Source organism: Limulus polyphemus, unplaced genomic scaffold, assembly GCF_000517525.1.
Source record: "Limulus polyphemus unplaced genomic scaffold, Limulus_polyphemus-2.1.2 Scaffold4061, whole genome shotgun sequence".
Classification (NCBI taxonomy): Eukaryota; Metazoa; Arthropoda; class Merostomata; order Xiphosura; family Limulidae; genus Limulus; species Limulus polyphemus.
Window position 1 is genome coordinate 64,275 of NW_013669671.1, and position 21,876 is coordinate 86,150.

Below are 21,876 nucleotides of genomic sequence, written 5' to 3' on the forward strand. Positions count from 1 at the left end.
AAGAACCAGTATTGAAGAGAGAAAGGTTGTGATCTGAGAGCATACAACTCTATGGAATGACCCCTCCCTTTAATATAAGCACCACCACAGAGGGGATTGTGTCCATTAAAATCTCCCAGGATCAAATAGGGAGATTGCAACTGTTCAACGAGAGCATCAAGGTCTGATTGATCACAAGGTCTCTCCAGGAACCAGGTAGAGAGAACAAACAGTGATGTTACGACCCAAGGAAACACGGATGGCTACAGCCTCCAAGGGTGTATAGAGTGACACAGACAAGGTGGGCACGTGTTGGTTGACCAGCAGTGCCACTCCTCCATGCACTCATCCATCACACAACCTGTCATTCCGATATAAAGAAAACTGCCAAAAGATGACTGTATTGGCAGGTTTCAGGAATGTTTCCTGTAAGGAAAGACACACGGGATGATAGGAATCAATCAAAGCCTTAATGTCATCCAGATTAGAATGTAACCCTCAACATCCACTGTATCAAAGTGGAGTCAATCAATCATTTTAAAAATAGGTGAAGAAGAACTGGGTGGAGAATCCTTCTGTTTACGACCATGCCATTTTTCTTTACTGGAAGGAGGTCTATCAACCTCCATGGATCCTGCGTTTGGTCGAGTGGACAGATCTCTGTCATTAGACTTAGATTCCAGTGACTGAGGGCGTGAACAAATAATTATTCTGCATCTTGGGGATATATAAAATGGGCCCGAGCTATAGGAGGTGGACCTGGGCAGTCACTGGAAGGAATGATGGGGACAGAGATAGGAGTAGACGTTGAATTGTGAGCTCGGTTATTCATTGAGAGCAAAAGACCCTTCACATGATGTAAAAAATACTTTGACGGAGGTACGGAAAGGTCCATCTGCACTCCCACCATAGCAGTGTAGTGTAGTGCAGACATATGTCCGAGATGAAATAGGGGACAATAACTTCCGAGCCTCGGGGTAAGAAGTTTTGTTAACAGTCTTTACATGATGTACCTCTTTCTCTTCCACCAACTTAGGGCAATATCTATAGTAATAGGGGTAGGAACCACTAGAATTAACACAGTGAGGGGTCCATTTCACACTCATAGGTGTCGTGGTCCTTGCCACCAAAACGAGCACACGTCATAGAACTACGACAAGATGCCTTCGAATGACCGAACCACTGACACTGGAAACATCTGAGAGGGTTGGGAATATATGGCCGTACCTTACAGTTCAAATAACCTGCCTTGACGGTGGCAGGTGGATTTTGGGATGTAAACGTCAAAATGAGAACACTGATAGGCAGCATAATTCATTCTTTTCGAGTGGAGATACATCGCACTGCAGAAACTCCTTGGTTAGAGAAACCAGCGAGGAACTCTGACTCACGGGGAGGTTCTACAAATCCCTCTCAATAATAACTCTTCGTGAGGAATTCAAATTAGTATGGGTAGTAACCTCAATGGGTATATCCCCAATGGCCTTCGAATTCAAGAGGAGTTCACTATGTTTTGGTGTTGATGTTTCCACCAAGATGTCCCCAGAATGTAGCTTCTTAACTGACTTTGGAGAGCCAGAAAACGCCTCTAATCCCTTTTGAATGAAAAAAGGGAGACATTTTCCCTAAAGGTTTTTCCGACAAAGAATGTATGATAAGTAAATGAGGTAAAAGTGCAGAATGGGGTAGAGACTGCTGTTCAGTCTTCAAGGCGTGGTCGTTTACCAATGAGCGGAGTTTCTACTATTTTATTTTTATTAGGATTTGGGGGATCCATAATATAAGGAGAAAGATTCAGTGCCCACTGACCCCACCCACTATGGTGTCCTAGGAGGGGATGCACTACAATGTCAAACAAGGACACTGCAGCAATGCCAGGGTTTCGTGAGCACTATACCTAGACATCAGCATCAGACATGATATCCACAACACCCGCTGAGAACACCCAACACTGGTACTCGGTTGACTCTAGCCTAACAGGACCAGGCGATTGACCCTGGGGATCCACCCCAAGGCTACTCATCTACAGGAATTCAAGGCCAAAGTGGTGTGTTGCAGTGCTCCAGACACCATTCAACCACCAGGATCTTCTCCTTCATGGGTCGCATGGACAGCAAACACGTGGGTGGATGTTCAGATCCCACAAGAGGTAAACTGAAAATACAGAACCTTCCCTGGGAGATCCCCTCACCATGTACAGGAATCCACCTCTAGGGGCTTTTGTCAATAAAGATGCACGTGTGTGTTTGGATGACTGAAACATGATTCAGCTTATACCACACAATGTCTGTAATTGTTTTACACTATTTCTGACATTTCCACAATGTACAATCTCATAAAACATTACAGGAACCAATAAAAGTGTGAAAAAAAATCAACTAGGTGATGCATTAGTTTTTCCATGTATATGTCAAAATAGTGAAAATATCACAAATTGTCATTTAAAGTAACATATACCCTTTAAATGTCAAAAATATCACAATTAATTGTTTGCATATTTTGAATCCTTAACTTGTTTACTTTCAGAGTTTTCCTTAGTTCAGACTAATTCTTCAAATCCCAGAAAAGTCTGGACCCATTTTCAGGAGCATTCAGTCATGTTTGTAGAAGTTATCAAGAAAATAAGACATTTTTTTATTTTTATAATATGCAACTTGGCCACACAAATTAGCCATTGGTAATGTTACACAACATGTGCCAGAATATGTCTTTGTACCTATTTCAATATATTTTCATACAAAAGCATAGTATGAATAGATAACACTATGTAAAGGGTATATGCTACCTTAAACTACTTGAAAGAATCTCATAACATGGTTAAAACTACAAAATAACAATTATAAATGTATAAAAAACATCCAGAAATGACAAGATAAAATTGGCTAAGATAATATCCTTTATCACTTGAATAACTACAGAAATTTACCTAAGCTTAAAATCTGCTGAGTATCTTTAATCAACTTCATGGCCAAATTCCAGTTACGTAACAATGGGTAGCAAAGGCTACGTCGAACAGTGGTAATGGTCACACTTTTTAGTGATGTAAATACCTGTAGTTACAGAGAAAAAATTATAGAAAACATTGTATTAGTCATTTTTTATATTTTTCAAAAACTAATACCTTAACTACATTAATAAATAAAACTTAACTGAAGCTTGTCTAGTCCTACATCTTAGTTATCTAAATTAATGAAACTCACCTCCAACCATGACAAAGTAGCACTTAGTTTGCTGATGGTCCAACTTGACTCTACCTGGTGATACCACACATGGAGATTGGGGATAAAAATAAATTCTAGTTTCAGTCTACCAGCTATGGAGTTATTAAAACTGTTTGAATCTACTTCTTATTTCTTTATTTTTAATATAAATTTGATTTATCTTCACAAATTTTGGCTATAGCATGATAATTACTGATGGATACACTAAAATACATGTATGATTAGTTTTAGCGATAAAGGTTCAAAAATTTAACAGAAATCTACAGAATATACTTAATGACTCTTGAGAAAAAAAAAAGCTGGAAGAAAAGGTTATTCCAATTGGAGATGAAACTTAACTAAGAAACCATACATACATAAATACATGAAAGTTTAGATGTGACCTGAATGTAAAACTCCATATCATTCATAGCCTTTCCATCATACATTTAAATACTAACAACCATATTAGTTCTATCACTTATTAATCTAGAGAGAGAGAGATGCAAGATTGTATACTAATATTGTCATACATTAATCTAAAAAAAAATAGATAGAAAAATAAAATCAAGAAATGTAACAACTTAAAAAACAAACCTAAACAACAACCCAAGTTCATTTCAAATAACTTCAACTAACCGTTTGTTCCCCTTCCGTTGTTCGCACATCATAAGCATAAGCATATAATATATCCACAAGGCCTAAAAACAAGGTTTGCTTAGTGGCTTTGTTAAGCAGATGTGAGAAAAGTTAAGAAAGCATAACACTAAGTTATATAATGTTATATGGAGATTATTTCAACTCAAATAAGATGTAATTGTCATTTTAATGCATATTTTCTAATACAATTAAAGTAGTAATTTTTAATGTAAGGTCATATAAAAAGTCCTAAGAAAATTAAACTTTAGTATATGTAATTTTAAAGAAAATGTTAACTATTATGCTCACAAATGAAATTATGATTATTACTTTTATTTTAGCATATAACAGGCAACCAACTAGAAAAATGACAAACTAAAATACAAGTACAATGTTAATTTTTTTACTCAAGCTTTTTTTAAACAAATAATTAACCATCCAAGACACAGTTGAGCAAAAAAATATATTAATTAGGAAGTTAAAGGATATATTCCTTTTTTGGTAACTTCTTCATCTGTTCTCTTTCTGCTTCTGTAAAACTGACTGAAATATTGAAATTGAGCAAAAACATAAGAAGCATAATCAATGCACTTCACACATAACACTAAGTCTAATTATTCAAACATCAACCATCATTCACACTTATAGCAAGCTTTTCACAATAGTAATAAGACTGAGAGCATGCTTATGAATTTAACAACAAAAGCATGTATCATCACAAACCATTTGTTTGTCTGTTTATGGCAAAGTTACTAAACAGAGCTAGTTGATTAACTCAATTAATCATTTACCCATGAATATAAATTACATCAAATAGTGACACATAAAATAACTGATTAATCGAACTTACAAGCAAATTTATTAATGTCACATAAATTATCAACTAACTGAAATTAGTGTTTCCCATCATTATTCAAGTAATCAAAATGTCTGCATTATGATTTCTCATTATTATTCAATTTGAGGTTGCTCAGCTGAATGGATTAGTGTCACAATACACAAAAATAATGAACTAATTAAAATTACTTATTTCAATCATTACAATTTTCAATTATTTCATTTATCATTTTACAGTTTGAAAGAATAAGATTAAAATACAAAATGATGAAGACACTTCTTTAACTTAAAAACACAAATTAAGTAATGTTTTAAATGTCATTCTGATAAACTGCACATAGATTTCACTCTCACCTAACTCATCTGCATTACCAGAGTTTCCCAGATTATAGTAGAGTTTTTCCCATGGAGCTTGGAACTCCAGCACTTCTTGGATTAGCTCAGTTTGATACATATCAGCACTAATGAAAAAAAATGTTTACTACATGTCATTAGATTCAATGTCAGGAGATGCTGAAGAGTCTCTTATCAAGCCTTCAATTACACAAGCCTGCAAATCTAAACTTCATAAAAGTTGTTTTGATTTTAATAATGGATTTTCCATAATTCAGCTATGCAGATTTCGAAAATAATATTTTTTTTCTATCATGTAAGCAAAAAAAGCTTACTTAGATCAAATTATTATTTCGTTTACCACAATGAACATTTTTTATTATTATGTTTGTCAACAAAAATACAAACAAGCTGAAGAAAAGAGAAGAACATTGATGTCAAATGATTATGCATCCTAATTTTTTCGTGAAATTAATATTTCGTTTACCACAATGAACATTTTTTATTATGTTTGTCAACAAAACTACAAACAAACTGAAGAAAAGGGAAAAACATTGATGTCAAACAATTATGCATCCTCATTCATCCTGATTTGTTTCATGAAATCTACATCTTTTGGTCTCAAAACTACATATTGTAGTCTTTCTTTTATGTATTGCATTATGACATTTTGTGAAAACTCTGTACACGATTGAGAAAAATGGATATCATTTTTGGATTCAACATACAAGAATTACTGTAAAACATGAAAAATTTTAAGACAATAAACCTATTGCAGGCCTGTGTTATCAATAGCTCCTGATCAAAGCAAGCTAATTATACAAATCAGAACTAAAGAGAAAAAGTAATTTAAGAAAACATGTAACTAACTTTATATAAGTACATAATGTCATAAAAAAATTCACACAAAAAGAGAATGGATTGAATTAGCTTTGAATACCCCCTGTTCTAGTTATTTTCAGATATAATGTTCAGATGACAAAATGTTTAACTTCAATATGGCATATTTTATAGAGACCTAAGGACATTTTACCAATGCTGTTTGAGCAAAAACATTTATTATTATTGAAATTACCATAATGAATCATTAATAAAAATTTCCTACTGGGATACTACTTGAGATCCTTAAGAATATTAGGTTTTTTAGTTTATAATGTAAAAAAGATGAGTTTTTATATTTCTTATGAAAAATATGTGTTATATAAATGACTCTCCATCATACTGCTTCAAGTCAAACCCACTTGCATGTTGTTGAATGGTAGTGTATTAAAACTGTGGTATGTATTTATGATGTAGTAGAATGCTTCACTGTCAACAGCAATCATCTTTGTTTTTTCAACGTGAAATAAACACTTGCTTTCCAGAGCAAGTGCTTTTTGCTAAATGATCTTCCAAAGTAAAAATGTTAATACTGAGCTAATTTTGAAGTCAAAAAGGAATTTACACCGATTCAAACTATTAATTTTCAATATATTCTCACAGATCACTATTTAAAGAAATGCCAATTCATAATTTTGTGAAGTTCACAGAGATGGTTTACTTTTTACAGAACAATTTGTTGAATTACCCTATTTTCATTTAAGTAAAAAAGGAATGAACAAATTTGAAATTTGCAATAATTAACTGCAAAAAAATTACTTCTTTTGTCATTATCAAAATACAAGAAAACCTAAATATTTCTATAATGATTTAAGGAGTGAAATAAAAATTTTTGCACGAGTGTCAGGTAGACACCTAATGTTTATGATTTGTGTGTCAAATGACCGAGCAGAGATGCCAACACTTTTTCAAAATAAATGTATTATAGAAAATACACTACTTACAAACAGCAACATATATTCCATATAACATATTTAACATATTAAAAAGCATTAACTTATTTTCTAGTTATTTAATTTTCTATTTTATTCTTGCTCGTGTGCATTTACACTAAGTATTATATGAAACATATTAATGTTTACAGGTGATATTTTGTAAATGAAAGCTATACAATTAACACATTCCTCCAAATAGGCCTAGGGAAACTTCTAAATGGGTCTCCTCCCTTCACATTGAATCTGTAAGCCAAACCTATCACTGAATATTTTTTCATTTGTATTTTAAATATTTTATATCTTTGAATTACAAAAGTAAATTACTTGTTTATAAATTCAATATTAATGAAAAAGTTATTTCGCTTTACTTCTTAAAACTGAATAGTGGCTAGTTTCAGCAACTTGCAATGGTGTGCCACAATGGATCTGATTGATCATGATTATATCATACTTCATTCATCTATTTGTCTTGCATCATCAGTTATCAGCAATATACATGAATGTTCCCTAGGCACATAACAAACAGTAAAAAAGAGGTTTCTGTTTGATTCATGTGTCTGCAGAAAAAAAAAAAAAATGGCACACTTTGGGAACTGAATGAGCATTATTTGTTTGCCATCCAGTGTTTGATATGTCTGATTAGAAAGCTATTTTTCCCACATTCCAAGTAAACAGGTTCAGGAAAGGTTTAGTGGGATTTTCACATGCTACTACCATATAAACACATTACATTGTGACATATTTATTATTATATATATTTATTATAATATTGATGTTTGCTTGAATTAATTTTATATTTACAAATGTACATAACTTATGCAGTTAAATATGTATTGTGAAACTCCCGCCTATTCTCTAAAGTTGTAGAAGATTCTTGAGTGTAAGAATCAACAATATATGTGTGTATGTAAACGCTAGTGTAGCTTTGTATTGTTACATAATCTGATTTTTCTAGAAACTCTCCACACTCCTATAAACATAACCAATGCGACGTGTCAAAAAAGTAGTATCTATTATTAGTTTGCTATAGTCAGTGTGCTTTAACCTTTGGAAGCTATAACTATAATTGTGATTAGCCTTTATTAATCGGAAAACTTCAGATATTTGACCAGAAGCATTTACAAAGTTCGAACATTACAAATCATTTAACTTCAATTGATTCTCATCGGACATTTGTATTTTTACGAAAACATTATATAACTTCACGGTGGAAAATTTGGCGTGTGTGGCTGGTGAATAAAGAAGGACAAAGCTAGCTAGCTTCCTGTTAAGCGAATCGTATCTACATCAACCCGTAATCAACTCGATAAGATATCAAGGAAGTTCCAGACTAGAAAGAAGACTTTATATTGCTTGTAACTTTGTAAAATTTTTGTATATAAATCGTGTGTAATAACTGTTTGTAATAACTGTCATTGTAAATTGTATTGTTGTTTGTATATTAAAATATATTTGTGTTAAACAAGAAAACTGTGTGTATCAAACTTGTTGGTAAATATCATAAATTGGAGATATATCGGCATATGTCTAACTAATAAATTTAAATTATCAATTAGCTCAGTTTCAGACCACTCAAAATTGTAATACATAACAACATCTAGATACAGGATATAACAAACTTTAAAAATTAATATAATTGTAAAATTTCATTACAGGTAATGATCATCACTGAACTGGGCAGTTTCTGCATTTATTCTTTCTTTTCTCCTCTCTTCAATAGATTTATGGTCTGGATTTTTAATATCCACCAAGTCTGGTAATTCTTCCTTTGAATAAAAATAAAACAATCAATAATTGACAATTCTTTTAAGCTAGAACTGTGAACCAAATAACATGATAATCTCATGCTCATCAACTGAACAGAAAAGTAACTATTAACTTAACAACTATATAGTTATGACATTCATGTGTGATAGACAAATATTTACACCTTTGTATTAAAGTACTTGCTTTTGAACACTATTTAAAAATTTCAATAAACATTTTACTTTATGCTAAAAAATGAATGTTTCATGTAGATTATACTTTTTTCATAAATACCACCTATATTTTAAGTTTTAGGTATGTAACAAACTGGGTTCTCTTCTTTATACACTAATCTCATTTCTCAATTTGTAATATAAAAAAATTGTTAAATTGAAACTACCCTTTATTGCACCTGAAGAGTTTGTTTGAATGCAAAGATACAAAGTGAACCCTGGATTTTTGCATTGTAAATCTATAAACTTACAGCTGACCCACCAAGAACCACCTAATGAAAGACCATATAAAATGAAATAGCACCTACAGTCCCAGGTGGCATATGGAGCTAAAATTCAACTCTGAGTAGGATTGTCAAAAACAATTGTAAAGAGAAAATATATACAGTTTGAAAAATGCAACACAATCTAAAATGAATTAACAATGGTTAAAATAGACCCTTTAAAATAGATAAATTAGTACCTGAAGACGAGTACACACTCCATACCGTTCATTAGCAAACCCATATTTTTCTCCACATATGGTACTGTCATCTGACCAAGGTATCTGCTCAATCTGCCAATCAAATTCATCATCATCTTTGTCTTCTTTTAGTTCTGTAGAGTCTGTAAGATACAAGAATGGAGTGTTTCAAGTAAACAGGGATGAGAACAACAAACGAAACCTTTAGCTACTCTTGTGTCCCAGCTCACTAAGGCTGGGAGCAGGTCTTCAAAGTAGCAAGAACAGCACAAACTAACCACAAGGACCACCCAAGCAGGGTTCTAAGAATCCAGATCACCACTGGCAGCACTGTAGCCTTCACTGTGGACATCAACATGTGGAGAACAAAAGATCTTTGACATACTAACAGAAGAAACCTACTTCTATTTCAATTTATACAATCAGGATCTTAAATCCTTGGAAGCATTTATCAAGAGAAGACACCACCAATGAAGATCATCCCATCCTAAGAAAAGATAAAATAATCAAAGTGTTGCATGTAAATATTCAAGGTGGTTTACATTACCAAAAAGTGCAAACTTTTTAACCTTTAGTACCAAACTTAATTCAGACATAATAAGAATTAATGAAACTCTACTCAGCCTGAACAGAACCAAGAACTCCAAGCACATGTGGAATGACAATGTTGTATTAAAAAAAAAAAGAGAGAGATTTAAAAATAACATTCCCTAGCCTCAATACAAACAGCTCCAATGAATAGATATTATGCCATTTTCACCCTCCATATCATGCAACCATAGCACTGCTTGCAGTCTATATATTCCCTGCACAACATACAGACACCACCTTATTCCAAACCATCTTTAACCAACGTATACGTACAATAATCCTCATAACTTAAACTCCAAGCACCTAGATTTCAACTGATGTGAAACTAATATAAATGGTAATATACTACACCACCTCATTGAAAATAACAACCTCATGGTAATAAACGATGGAACTACAACTCATACCTATCACAATGAGTCTCAAGAGATTGTATTGTTTACTGATTTATATAATAAATGGCATGGAGCAGTCTCAGGCTTTTTTGAGACAGAGTGAATGCCCCGCGGGGCAGGCACAAGTAGTATGGTCTCTCTCAGATACAAACAGTCAATGTAGTGATAATGTTGGAGTAGGCCAAATGAGAAACGAAGAAGGTACCAGGAATTAAAAAGAGTAGAAAAAAATTCTAATTCACCAAGGCTTTGCCATCATCTCTTCATAAGGCTGCCATTTAAATGAGGTGGTAGTCAGTCAATCAAATTCTAAAATTGCTAGTTAGAAAACTACACATTTTAAAATACTAAAAACATCTGAGTTAGGAAAAATAATTCATTCAGGCTTTAAAATATGATTACATCAGAGTAGGGTGAAGAGGAATTCTTTAATTTCTGAGCACCCCTGGTTTAAAATCAAAAACATCCCACAACTGACTGGATTGGACCAGAGGGGGTCTACATGTTCTCTGGTGAATTCTAGCTAGGTCATTTTGTGGCACTAAATATTCAAATTATTTATTGCTGTAAGAAGTAAGGATGAAGTATTTCAAGTATGATTCATAAGGTTACATGTTTGTTTATTTCTGAAATACAAGAACATAAGGATTCTATTGATTCATAATAAAATCTTACTAAAAGAATAGGTAATGAAGCCCACAAACTTTTCATACATTTAGAAGCTCTATATTCCCTTGTGACAAGCAATCTATTTTTCGAAGCAATAAAGAGAGATAATAAAAGTTACCCTACCAAGAACTTCAATTACTGGTGATGCTGCAGAAATTTTTCCTGATGGTGTTAAAAGTTTGGTAATCATGTCCAAGCCTTCAAACACTTCACCGGGAGACATTTTGGGCATCTTGATAGTAAATGTACCTAAATAAGACCATTGAATGAGTCATTCAGAACAATTAATACAGACGTTTTCCAGTAGAGAGACTCATTAATAACATATGTCACAATTAATTAAAGTGAAAAAGCATTAACCTTAACACAAAGCCTTTTCTTAACACCAATAATCAGCCTTTTGCTTTTAGATAGTCGCATAGTGAACCTATTCTTCTAGTTTAAAATTTTATTCTGTTTAAAAATTTTAGAGTAAAATATGTTTGGTAATAACTTAGAAAAACATTGCTTGTGAATGATAAACATACTCTTTATTACTCTTTTCAAACTTTTAATCATATACAATCACAATACAACATATAAATTGTTTGGTGCCACATAAAACTTAATTTTACATTGGGGGAAATCTTTTTTTTTTCACAATATTACCAGTTTTGTTTTTTACAAATCACCAAGTAGTTATCACTTTTTGTAAACAAGACAGCCTAAGAAGCTTTCAAAATAAATGATGTAATTACATCATGCTGTTTGATTGAATATAATAAGTTTCTGAACCACATCAATCTTTTGCTATTATCCTGCTTCAAAGTCCTCACTGATCACAGATCCAGTGCAAGGCACTAGAAGGCAAACTTCCTTTAAACTTAACTATGTGTGGTGCTTTAATTTTCAAGACATCTCATAGAATAAAAACAGATATGTGTGAACCAGAAGCCCCAGAAAATATTGCAGTATGAATAATGTATGAAAAATTACACTACAAACAAAACATCTTACCTGTTTTCTGTGAAAACAATAAATAACACAACTAAAATGGTACAATGTGCTGCATAAAGGCTAACACAAACACAAGATGCAACAAAAATTATTTTTGAGACTGAAGCTTTTTCCTGGTTGTTTTAAAGAAGACATTTATTATTCCTCTGAAGGAAAGACTATTATTATTTAAAATATACTTCACATATTCTGTGGTGACTAGTAAAATGTACATAGATCATTTATGACATGAGTAGTTTATTTTTAAAAAAATTATGAATTTAGTATGTAAATAACACAAAATATTTACAAAATTATCATTAAAGTACAGGTTAAATGGCATTTCTTTTAACCTTTTTCTGCATCATATGTTGCTTTTTCATTTCCATTTTCTTTCACTTCTCCAGGCAAAGTCAACCTATTTCCAAAAAACAAGAAATTAACTTCATGAAGCACACATTACATAAGTAATAATTTCTGAAGTATAAAAAATGAAATAGGAAAATTACTTTATGAAAATGTATAGGAAGAGAAATAAAGAAATGAGGGAAAACTATACAAAAATAGAACATAAAATATATTCTTCATAAAAATATGAAAAATAAAGAGATTAAGTAGAAGTTATCTTTCAATAATTATTGTGATGTGTTCGTACGTTAAAGAAAATATTCATTTTGGAATGCTTGTGAATCCAATAACATTGTTCTCTTGCTATAATTTTTTAGTCATAAACTAAAAAAAAAAAATAAACACCTCCATAAAATAACATAAATATCTATTTAACTTCATGCAACCAAAATATATTTGTTGTTAAATAAAGTATTTGGTATTTTTAACCTCCACATTATCTTATATGACATCTGGACATTTGTAGGACATATGATATAATACACTCACCTCAGAAAATATGGCTTGGAGAAGAACTTAAAATCATTCCCATGAAAGAAAAGCTCTGCATCTGTAACCTGCACAGACAGTAGAATAAACATAAATTTCCAGAGAAAGATGGACAAGGTACATGTGAATTTTTAAAAACAAGCATCAGTGAAACATTTACAGATTTCAAATTCTAAAAATTGGTGTTCAACTACTTGATTATGGGAGGTTTCAGTGGTAAAGTCAAATGTCTATTTAATCCGTTGTGTAGAACATTTATGTAAAGGCCATTTGAAAATCACAACTTAAATCTTTTCAAGCCATCTCTTGTACTCAGGTCTGCTCTCATCATCCAGTTTGGTTTGCCAGTATCCACATGCCATGTTTAGTGTATAAAACCATCAAGCTCCTTCCAACTTTCCAGATATTCATCTGTTCTTGGCAATGGAAAGGGATCAAACAAGTAACCACTTTCACCCATCTAAAATCAAAGCAGAACCTGAGCGTAGTACCTTCCTTCTTCCTAACAATCACTAATGAAGATAATTAAGCACTCTCCAAAGGCTATATGATCCCATCCTTTAACATCTGCTATATCTCAGCATTGCCTATATCCATAGTGCTCCAGGGAAACCTGTCCAGTAGTTGTTTAATCAGATATGCATCATCTGCATTTATATGATACTGTGTGACTATTGTTTGACTTAATCACCACCTTGGTCACACAAATGCCTCAGCATATTCAGCTTACAAGTCACTATGTTGTTGCCACTGTGTCAAGTCTATATTGTCTGCATAATCCTCAACTAGCAATCTCAGATATGTTGGTAACCATTTACTCACTTTCAAATGTAGCATGGCAAACACAATCCTATCATTACTGCTGGCCTAAGTTACCTCCACTTCATTCACTATGCCAATGACCATTCCTGCATGAAGCTGGAAACCAATCATTTATAACTGCAGAATAACACCAGGACTTCATCTCTCTTAGGTCAGATTACTAACTGAGCTGATGTTGCTTGTATGCTGGACAGAAAACAGCATATATTTCATCTGTAATAAACAAGGAGGAATCCTCAATAGCCACAGCTGTAATTAGATCTCAAATTGGTCAAGAGATGGAGCTATGAACTAAAAGTTTGTACTTGAACAAAAACTCAAAGCCTTTCTATGAGCCGCTATGCCAAGGCTAACAATGGAAAACTAATTGTGCTCATTAAGGTAATGTGACTTCCTCTCCCTCATAAGCTTGTGCAGACACGGTATCTGGGTGCAGTTTGGCTGGCATCAAATAACTTTCCAATGGAACATCAATTAACTGATTGCAAAGGTAAAACTGACTGATAACATCTCAGTACATCCATCCCAAGGATGCCAATGCCAGGACTAAAGTTGGCAAAGGCTACCTTCATCTTGTGACCAATGCCTGCTAGACACAATCGGAGAATTACCTTTCTATTCATGTCTAGTTTATTTCCATCACCAGATCAAAGTTTGTGTTAACTGGTCAATGTGGTAGTTTCACTTGGAACACCTGATATACTGAGATCTGCCAGTGTTCTGGCTGCTCTGGGTGTTCCATCTCTCACCCTTGTACTCTGACAAGCACGTACCAAGACCCACCAAGTTCTGAAAGAGCAGGGTTGACCACTAAACCATTTTGTGCAAGCTGTTCATTGCACTCCCCCAAGTCGGTGGACAGGCCCAATTTAGACTCCTTTAGTTTCCCAGATCTGTAGTAGCATTATCCACTGCTTGTTATTGGCTCTCCTGTAGCTGCTGAGCCAAATTTAATTGAAAACTTGAGTGTCTTCAGTCACCTTCCTGGCCAGTATAATCTCCAGTCCTTACTTAATGAAGCATTTTTGAGATAAACTTGGACATGAAGTTCCTCACAATAATCCTCTGCTGCCATCTGTGAAACCATTGCACATAATCTTCAGAAGATGAGCTACAATCAAGTAATATACCTTCAGGCATCTTGTGGAGTCTATGCCATGGTTAAATCTAGGGTGTTATAGTACTGAAATTTAATTCAACCCAATAATAGATGGGAGTCCAAATAAACTGACCAAGGAAGTTAAGTACTTCTATATTCTATTTAAAAGTGTAACATTTCAGAAAGAAAATTAAAATTTTCTAACGAAGCATGTATTTTAGTTAAAATTTTAAATTGATATAAACTGATTCATAATCAGCTAACAGAAATAAAAGCCTAGAGAAGATAAAGAAGCCAGATGGCCTATTCATTAAAAAGACAATAGGAGAAAAATATTTACAGGCACTTCAGCAAAAAAGCTGTAGGTAAACACTGAAACATATTTAAAACCAGTTAAGCAAAAACACCAAAATCTTTTTAAAACCACCTCAGCAAAAAGACAAACACTAAAATGTATTTCACAAACACCTCAGAAAAAAAGACAAAGAAAAACTAAAAGTGTACTTACAATTCAATTAACAAAAAGACAGTAGAAGAACACTGAAATCTATTTACAACTACCTTCTTCTAACAAAAAAACAAGTAAGCATCTTGATCAACTTTAATAATTTCCACATTAACTTTTAAAGTCTAATAAGCCTTATAGAAAATGTAAAAAATTCAAAACCTTTCAAAATTTGAGGTGCTACAGTTGTTGTTGGATTGTGAGGTGTTGCAGATGTGTTCACTAATTTCCATTAAACCCCACATTTTTAAGATGCATTTTTGCAAACAGTTCCTCAGAAATTATTTAATATCATTACTATCAACTACATGTAAATAAACAAACAAGACTGTAGTTTCTCAACACCTTTTCTAAACATCAATAATCTCCCAAATTAAAATCACTTGATTAGCAAAATCCAAGTAAGACACACATAGAATAAACTTTTAATAATAAAACTATTTTGATTGGTTTGGTTTGTTTGGAAGTTCGCACAAAGCTACACGAGTGCTGTCTGCACTAGCCATCCTAATTCAGCAGTAAATTACTAGAGGGAAGGCAGTTAGTCATTACCACTAACTGCCAATTCTTGGGCTACTCTTTTACCAACAAATAGAGGGATTGACTGTCACATTATAATGCCCCCATGGCTAAAAGGGCAAGCATGTTTGGTGGGACAGGGATTCTAACTTCAAGTGTGAAGTTTGCATCAAATTGTCTCAATATTGTTTTGAAAAACATACATGTCACAGCTTACCATGTATAATAAAAGATTTATTTTAAAAATCTTTATTCGCGTGCACTCACGCCTGTAACAATAACAGTATCAGAAAAGAAACCCAAAAACACAAGTGCTTTCAGAAAATGGAATTTCTGAAAGTACCTGGGTTGTTGTTTTTTGAAGCAAACTTCTTTTTATTGATCCTCTATGCTTTTGAATATTGTGAATGTAATGATGTCAGTCTCGTTATATATAAGATCATATCTACAAGTAGCTGTAACTATGATAGTGTCATTCTCATTAATTACAAGATGTGTACACATGGATATAACAATGATGACTGTCGTACTCATTAGGTACAAACATTACCTTTGTATATGGAGCATGAATAACTAAAATAACAAACTGGGGGTTCTGAGTAAGTTCAAAACGTGGAGTCAGCATCTTCGAACCTAGCAAAAAAAAAATTAAATATGTTTAATTCAGCATATTTAGAGTCAATCTTTAAAATTTATTTATTTATTTATTTCATTTCCTTTAATTTACTATAAAAATAAATATTGAGCAAATATACCATCAGTTTGTAGTGTTAACCCGATGTGCACAGGTAGGGATCAAAACATTACCCTACATTGCTAATAACACAACAGTTTGTGTTAAAAAAAGTACCAGATATAAAGGAATACTGAAAATGAATTTAGATATACATTTAAGAGGTTGTAGAGACTGTGTAAATGAAATTTCTAAACTGTACAACTGACAAGTTTTTTTTTTGCTCATGCACATTGCCTTGTACTCCAACTTGTTAGAATCTGAGCCAGATAGCCCGGTATCTTAGACATATTTTAGTTCAAAAATTTTAGTCATAAATCTGGTTGTATGTACAAGACTTGCACTGTTGACAAACGTTATCATTTTCCTAAACTGAAAATGTATTTCCAAACATACTTACCTCTGCTGACACTAATAGCTATTTCTCGATCTTCATCTTTGCCATCTAATGTTCTGTTCACTTGCTCCAGTCTTTATATACCCCACTCGACAGCCCTCGGAAATATCTAATTTGCAAAAGTTCATGCTGGAACTTTCATGCTTTCTATGCAGGTACTGTATACAAGCCTTGTATGCAGACAATAACATCACTTTTTCGCAACTTACATCATTCTGGTCACTAACACCAGCTCTTAGTGTGGAGGAAGGGAGGGAGAGTGTCAGCAGAGGTAAGTATGTTTGGAAATACATTTTCAGTTTAGGAAAATGATAACTTCCAAAACATACATACCTCCAATGACACTAATAGCTAGAATCCCACACTGAGAAGGCGGAGGGGCCAGTGAGGACAGAGATCATACAGAAAGCATCTGCAGAGAACAAATATGTACCACAAAAAGTGGTATCAAAGTGGGGAACACCACACTACATCCAAAACAGGTATGCTCTTCATCGAGAACTACAGAAAATTGAAAAGGGTGGAATAATACAAGTATAATAGTCCAGCCCTGACCAAACAGCCGAGATTCCACAACTCGGGTTGGATTTAAGGGTTCATGGTACCCATATCCCATGTTGGTGGCAAGGGCAGTTGGACCACAGATATATATATCTTTGTGATAGGATCCCTACCAGTAACCACAGAATGATGAGTAAGAAAAAACAAAAAACAAATTCAACAAATTTTTTTCTCTGGATAACAAAAAGAATACCCGATTATTAGAAAGCGAAAACTAAGAAAATGTAAATCACAAAATGTTAGTGTGAATGCTTGCGCTTTGTCAAGAAAAACTGATTTTATTGTCTGCATACAAGGCTTATATACAGTACCTGCATAGAGGGTGTGTGAGGACCGGCATAAAGTTTTGCAAATTAGATATTGCCGAGGCAGTCAAGTGGGGTATATAAAGACTGGAGCAAGTGAACACAACATTAGATGGCAAAGATGAAGATCAAGAACTAGCTATTACTGTCAGCGGAGGTATGTATGTTTTGGAAAGCTTGCCACATTTCATGTATATACATATTATAGTTAATGCTACTTTTCCAACACAGGGGTCAATATAATGAACTGACCTCATGTACATTTAATTAACATATAGCAATTAAGTAACTTTGAAAACAAACATATAACTATATATTATTTCTAAATTTGACTTGACTTAAAACTGAATACCAGGGAGGTAGAAATTTGTTTAGTGTTTAATAACAGCCTTTCGTAAACTTATTCTTTTCTCAACCCCCCTTTCTGCCAATTTTCATAACAGCAAACACCAAAAATATTAACAATTTCTGAGAACAATAAATTTTCCTTAGGTGGATTTCCATTTATTATAAAATGCACCCACAGTTTGGGAAACAATGCTGTAGGAGATTGTAGAATTCGTATAATTAACAGTTCTAAAACATCCTATAGAGTTTGCAAGAAATTTTTTTGACTACTTTGTTTAGGCAATGATATTTCAAACTCTAATTTTAAGTACAAAAAAGAGTGAGGTGACAGATGGCCATTCAAAACATAAAGATATCCTTTCCACCCATCAAATAACAAATAACCAACAAAAGTACTAAAACCGGCATGCGGCCTCTCATATTTATACACATATTCAACAATTTAAAATATTACGTTAACAACAAAAACCATTTCATAAGTTTATAGCTTCAATTAAGAAATAATCTTGCTATTGAAAAAGTCTGCATATGGAATTCAGAAGCCTATATCTGATGGATCTAATATTCACACATGCATTTCTAGCTTTTTCACTTCATTATTCAAAAAAGTATTATAAGTAGATTTTACAATTCTGAAATACATGTTACTTCAAATCATCTCTAGTTCCTCTATGTTTTAGAGAAAAAAAACTTTAAACCACTTATCAAGATTCAATTTTATTGTTCAAAGGAATAAACTTTTCACTATTATTGCAAAGGTTTCTGTACCAACTTAAGAGTATTAAATATAGTAATTTTAGCAACAAACAGCTTATTAAAAATTTATAAAAAGTCAAAGAAAATTCCTACTGATTTTAAGACTAATAATATATTTAAAGTGCTAATAGTTGTAGCAGTCAATGATAATAAGATTCATAATGGAAAAACATCAAGGTTTTTTAAAATAAAATGAACAATTAATGTGTTAACTCTACAGGGATAAAAAATAAATGTTTGCAGACTGTGATCTGTAATATATTCTAAAAAAACAGAATGATAAAATTAATAAGGTGAATAAAAAAATTGATGTCAAATATTTAGTAATGTCAATGAACACAAGTTATAATCAGTGGTATTAACAGTGAAATATATCAAACCAATACCAAGCTTCTGGATCATCCATTACTAGGTTAACTATCCTTCATTTGTTTTAACCAAGGTGCTATGTTCATAATGGAATTGTAATTAAAAAACTCTCAATATCATTCCTGGATGTTCTAGTCACAAAAAAACGTTATCTTTCTACACTAATGCCTCTCCCATACCAACCAATAAAAGCTGATATTGCCTGCAAGAATTTGTTTTGTATGAAACAATAGTAATTTTTATGAGTAGCATTGCTATGGAATTGGAAAGTTTTGTGGCTAATGATGTAATGTTGCAATTTACTAGAATTATTAAAAGGCCTTTGAATTTGAAATTGTTTATGTCATAAATGTTCATGAAAATGAATAAGATCCTATTCTAAGATTATTTATCAATAAATTAAAAATTTAGAACTTAACATCCTTTTACATTTGAACTTAGATCATCCTTAAAGTTAAAGACAAAATGATTAAGCAAAAATTATTTTCAAGAAACTGGGCAATTTCACATTTTAATTTTAAATATTTCCAGGTTATAAATTGTAGTATATATCTGTATCAATATTATTTGTGAATGTGTAATAAACAATCTCCCACTATCTCTAGCCTAACCTAGACTACACAGAACTAGCGATATTATCTAGACTAACGTAAATTATAATAGTAATATCACTAGCAACAGCAGAGCAAATATTAGTTATAATATACTACTTCTTGTACTACTCATATTACAAAATACAACTTATTTTTAACAGTAGTTAATGGCTTAACCCTGATTCTGAGATAAAGATAAAATTAAAAATGTCTAAACTAAAGACTGGAACGTTCTTGAATAATCATTATAATGTGTGATTAACTAACTTAAAGTTTGAATTAGTAAACCAAGGATCGACATTCGTAATACAAACTAATAATAAAGCCTAACAAAAATCACAAATTTATTTTAAAGCTTGTAATTTCTTTCTTTTTTAAAAATATTAAGAAAGGTATATACCTTACATATAAAACAACGAAAGTTTTCAAAATATTCTTCTAAGACTTCGCCAAACGTTCTCGTTAACTTCCCAAATAAAACCCCAAAAGTTTTTGAAGTTTTAAAGACACATTTTCATTTGTAGGAGCTTAATTCTAAAAGATGGCGCTTTATTTCACTCTAGATTTCATTTCTACATCAATAGCGACCTACTAACACTGCAAGACTCATAATGTGGGCCCCCTCACCCCAGTGGCACAGCGGCATGTCTGCAGACTTACAACACTGGAAACCGGGTTTCGATACTCGTGATGGGCAGAGACCAATAAAAGGTATAGGTCACGGAATAATATTGTTTACATTAAAAAATCTATATATAATGCAGCAACATCAGTGTCTAACGACACGAATGAAGATGTGCGGCCTAAAATCATAGTGAAAATCACTTGAATATTGACGTGATAAGAGATTGGGCAGTGTTAAAACATCGACTCACACAGATGGTAGTCTAGAAGAATTAAAATAATCCTTATAATAAAATATATAGTAATCGACTCATTTTTCGGAAAACGTAGCTTAATGATAAAACAAAACACGAACGTAATAACAGGAAGCATTTATTAGACCTGTTGCGTCAGCGGAGGTCACGTGACTAGTATCACGCCACGTCCTTCTCGAACATTCACGTCCCTTCCTTAAATAGATATAACTTCATTGGAGCACGTCCCTTATGCTGGGGTCCCCTTTTAGCACAACATGTACTGCACCATTCTTCCACATCTTGCCTCATAGCTATCCAGTAAAATCTGTGTCGTAGGTGACTCAATGGTTTCTTAACTCTGAGATGTCATCCTGTTAAAGTATATTGGGATTGCTGCAGCACAACTTCCCGTAACTTTCTCGGTACAACCGTTTGCCAGGTCGTCACTTTCCCATCTGCAGTTTCCCATCTCCAGAGAAGAATACCATCTTCAAGCCTCAACTGGTCCATTGTGCCCAATAGTTCTTTATCACAGGGCTTAGACTTGACACCTTCTCTCAAGCAGGGTGCAAAACACTTGCTTTGAGAAAATCAATCATTGGCTTCAAATCTTGGTCTTTCTCCTGTTCTGCTATAACGCTATAACTCATAACGAACGTCTCACGCGCCCAACAATATTCTCTCTGTCAGCAGTTCAATAACTCAATACCTTTCTCGCCTCAGTTCTTACTGGTTTATATATACAAGACTACACTATATCTAGAAGGATCCCGAAAGTTGGTGCACCAATGGAAAGAGTAGCTGTTGACATTGCTGGTCCTCTGCCCCAAACTCGTGCTGGAAACAAGTACATTTGTGTGGTGATGGGTTATTTCACCAAGTGACCTGAGGCATATGCAATACCAAATCAGGAAGCTACAACTATAGCTTCGGCTGTTAGTGATTTCTTCTTCAGATTTGGTATGCCATACGAACTGCATTCAGATCAAGACCATAACTTTGAATCGGCTGTGTTCCAAAGAATGCTGCAAGTTGTTTGGCATCCGAAAGACCAGGACAACGCCACTTCACCCACAGTCCGATGGGATGGTAGAAAAGTACAACTGCACACTGGGACAGGAATTGACAAAGTTTTGTAATAGCCGCCAAGATGACTGGGATGTCTTACCACCTCCACTGCTGATGGCTTATAGGACAGCAGAGCATGAAGCCACTGGACAACTTTGCTGGAGTGTAAA

At 33.3% G+C, this 21,876-nt stretch overlaps 1 protein-coding gene across 6 annotated transcripts in view; it reads right to left on the reverse strand.

Annotated features, from left to right (window-relative positions):
• Positions 1-20,413, reverse strand: part of LOC106470522 (protein SHQ1 homolog) — a 41,329-nt gene extending 20,916 nt beyond the window's left edge. For 3 of the 6 annotated variants that reach the window (XM_022399128.1, XM_022399129.1, XM_022399123.1), the window contains exons 1-12: positions 19,203-19,498; positions 16,267-16,349; positions 12,772-12,839; positions 12,228-12,292; positions 11,023-11,148; positions 9,245-9,387; positions 8,456-8,568; positions 5,010-5,116; positions 4,308-4,361; positions 3,819-3,919; positions 3,180-3,233; positions 2,906-3,029 (exon numbers count right to left, since the gene is read on the reverse strand). In XM_022399128.1, the coding sequence (XP_022254836.1) occupies positions 2,906-3,029; positions 3,180-3,233; positions 3,819-3,919; positions 4,308-4,361; positions 5,010-5,116; positions 8,456-8,568; positions 9,245-9,387; positions 11,023-11,148; positions 12,228-12,292; positions 12,772-12,839; positions 16,267-16,349; positions 19,203-19,218 (1,054 nt within the window). In that variant the 5' untranslated portion in view covers positions 19,219-19,498. Of the gene's footprint in view, positions 1-2,905; positions 3,030-3,179; positions 3,234-3,818; positions 3,920-4,307; positions 4,362-5,009; positions 5,117-8,455; positions 8,569-9,244; positions 9,388-11,022; positions 11,149-12,227; positions 12,293-12,771; positions 12,840-16,266; positions 16,350-19,202; positions 19,499-20,045; positions 20,065-20,178 lie in introns of those variants that run through there. The other 3 variants (XM_022399125.1, XM_022399124.1, XM_022399126.1) reach the window with 3 other exon arrangements.
• Between the last annotated feature and the right edge of the window lie 1,463 nt (positions 20,414-21,876).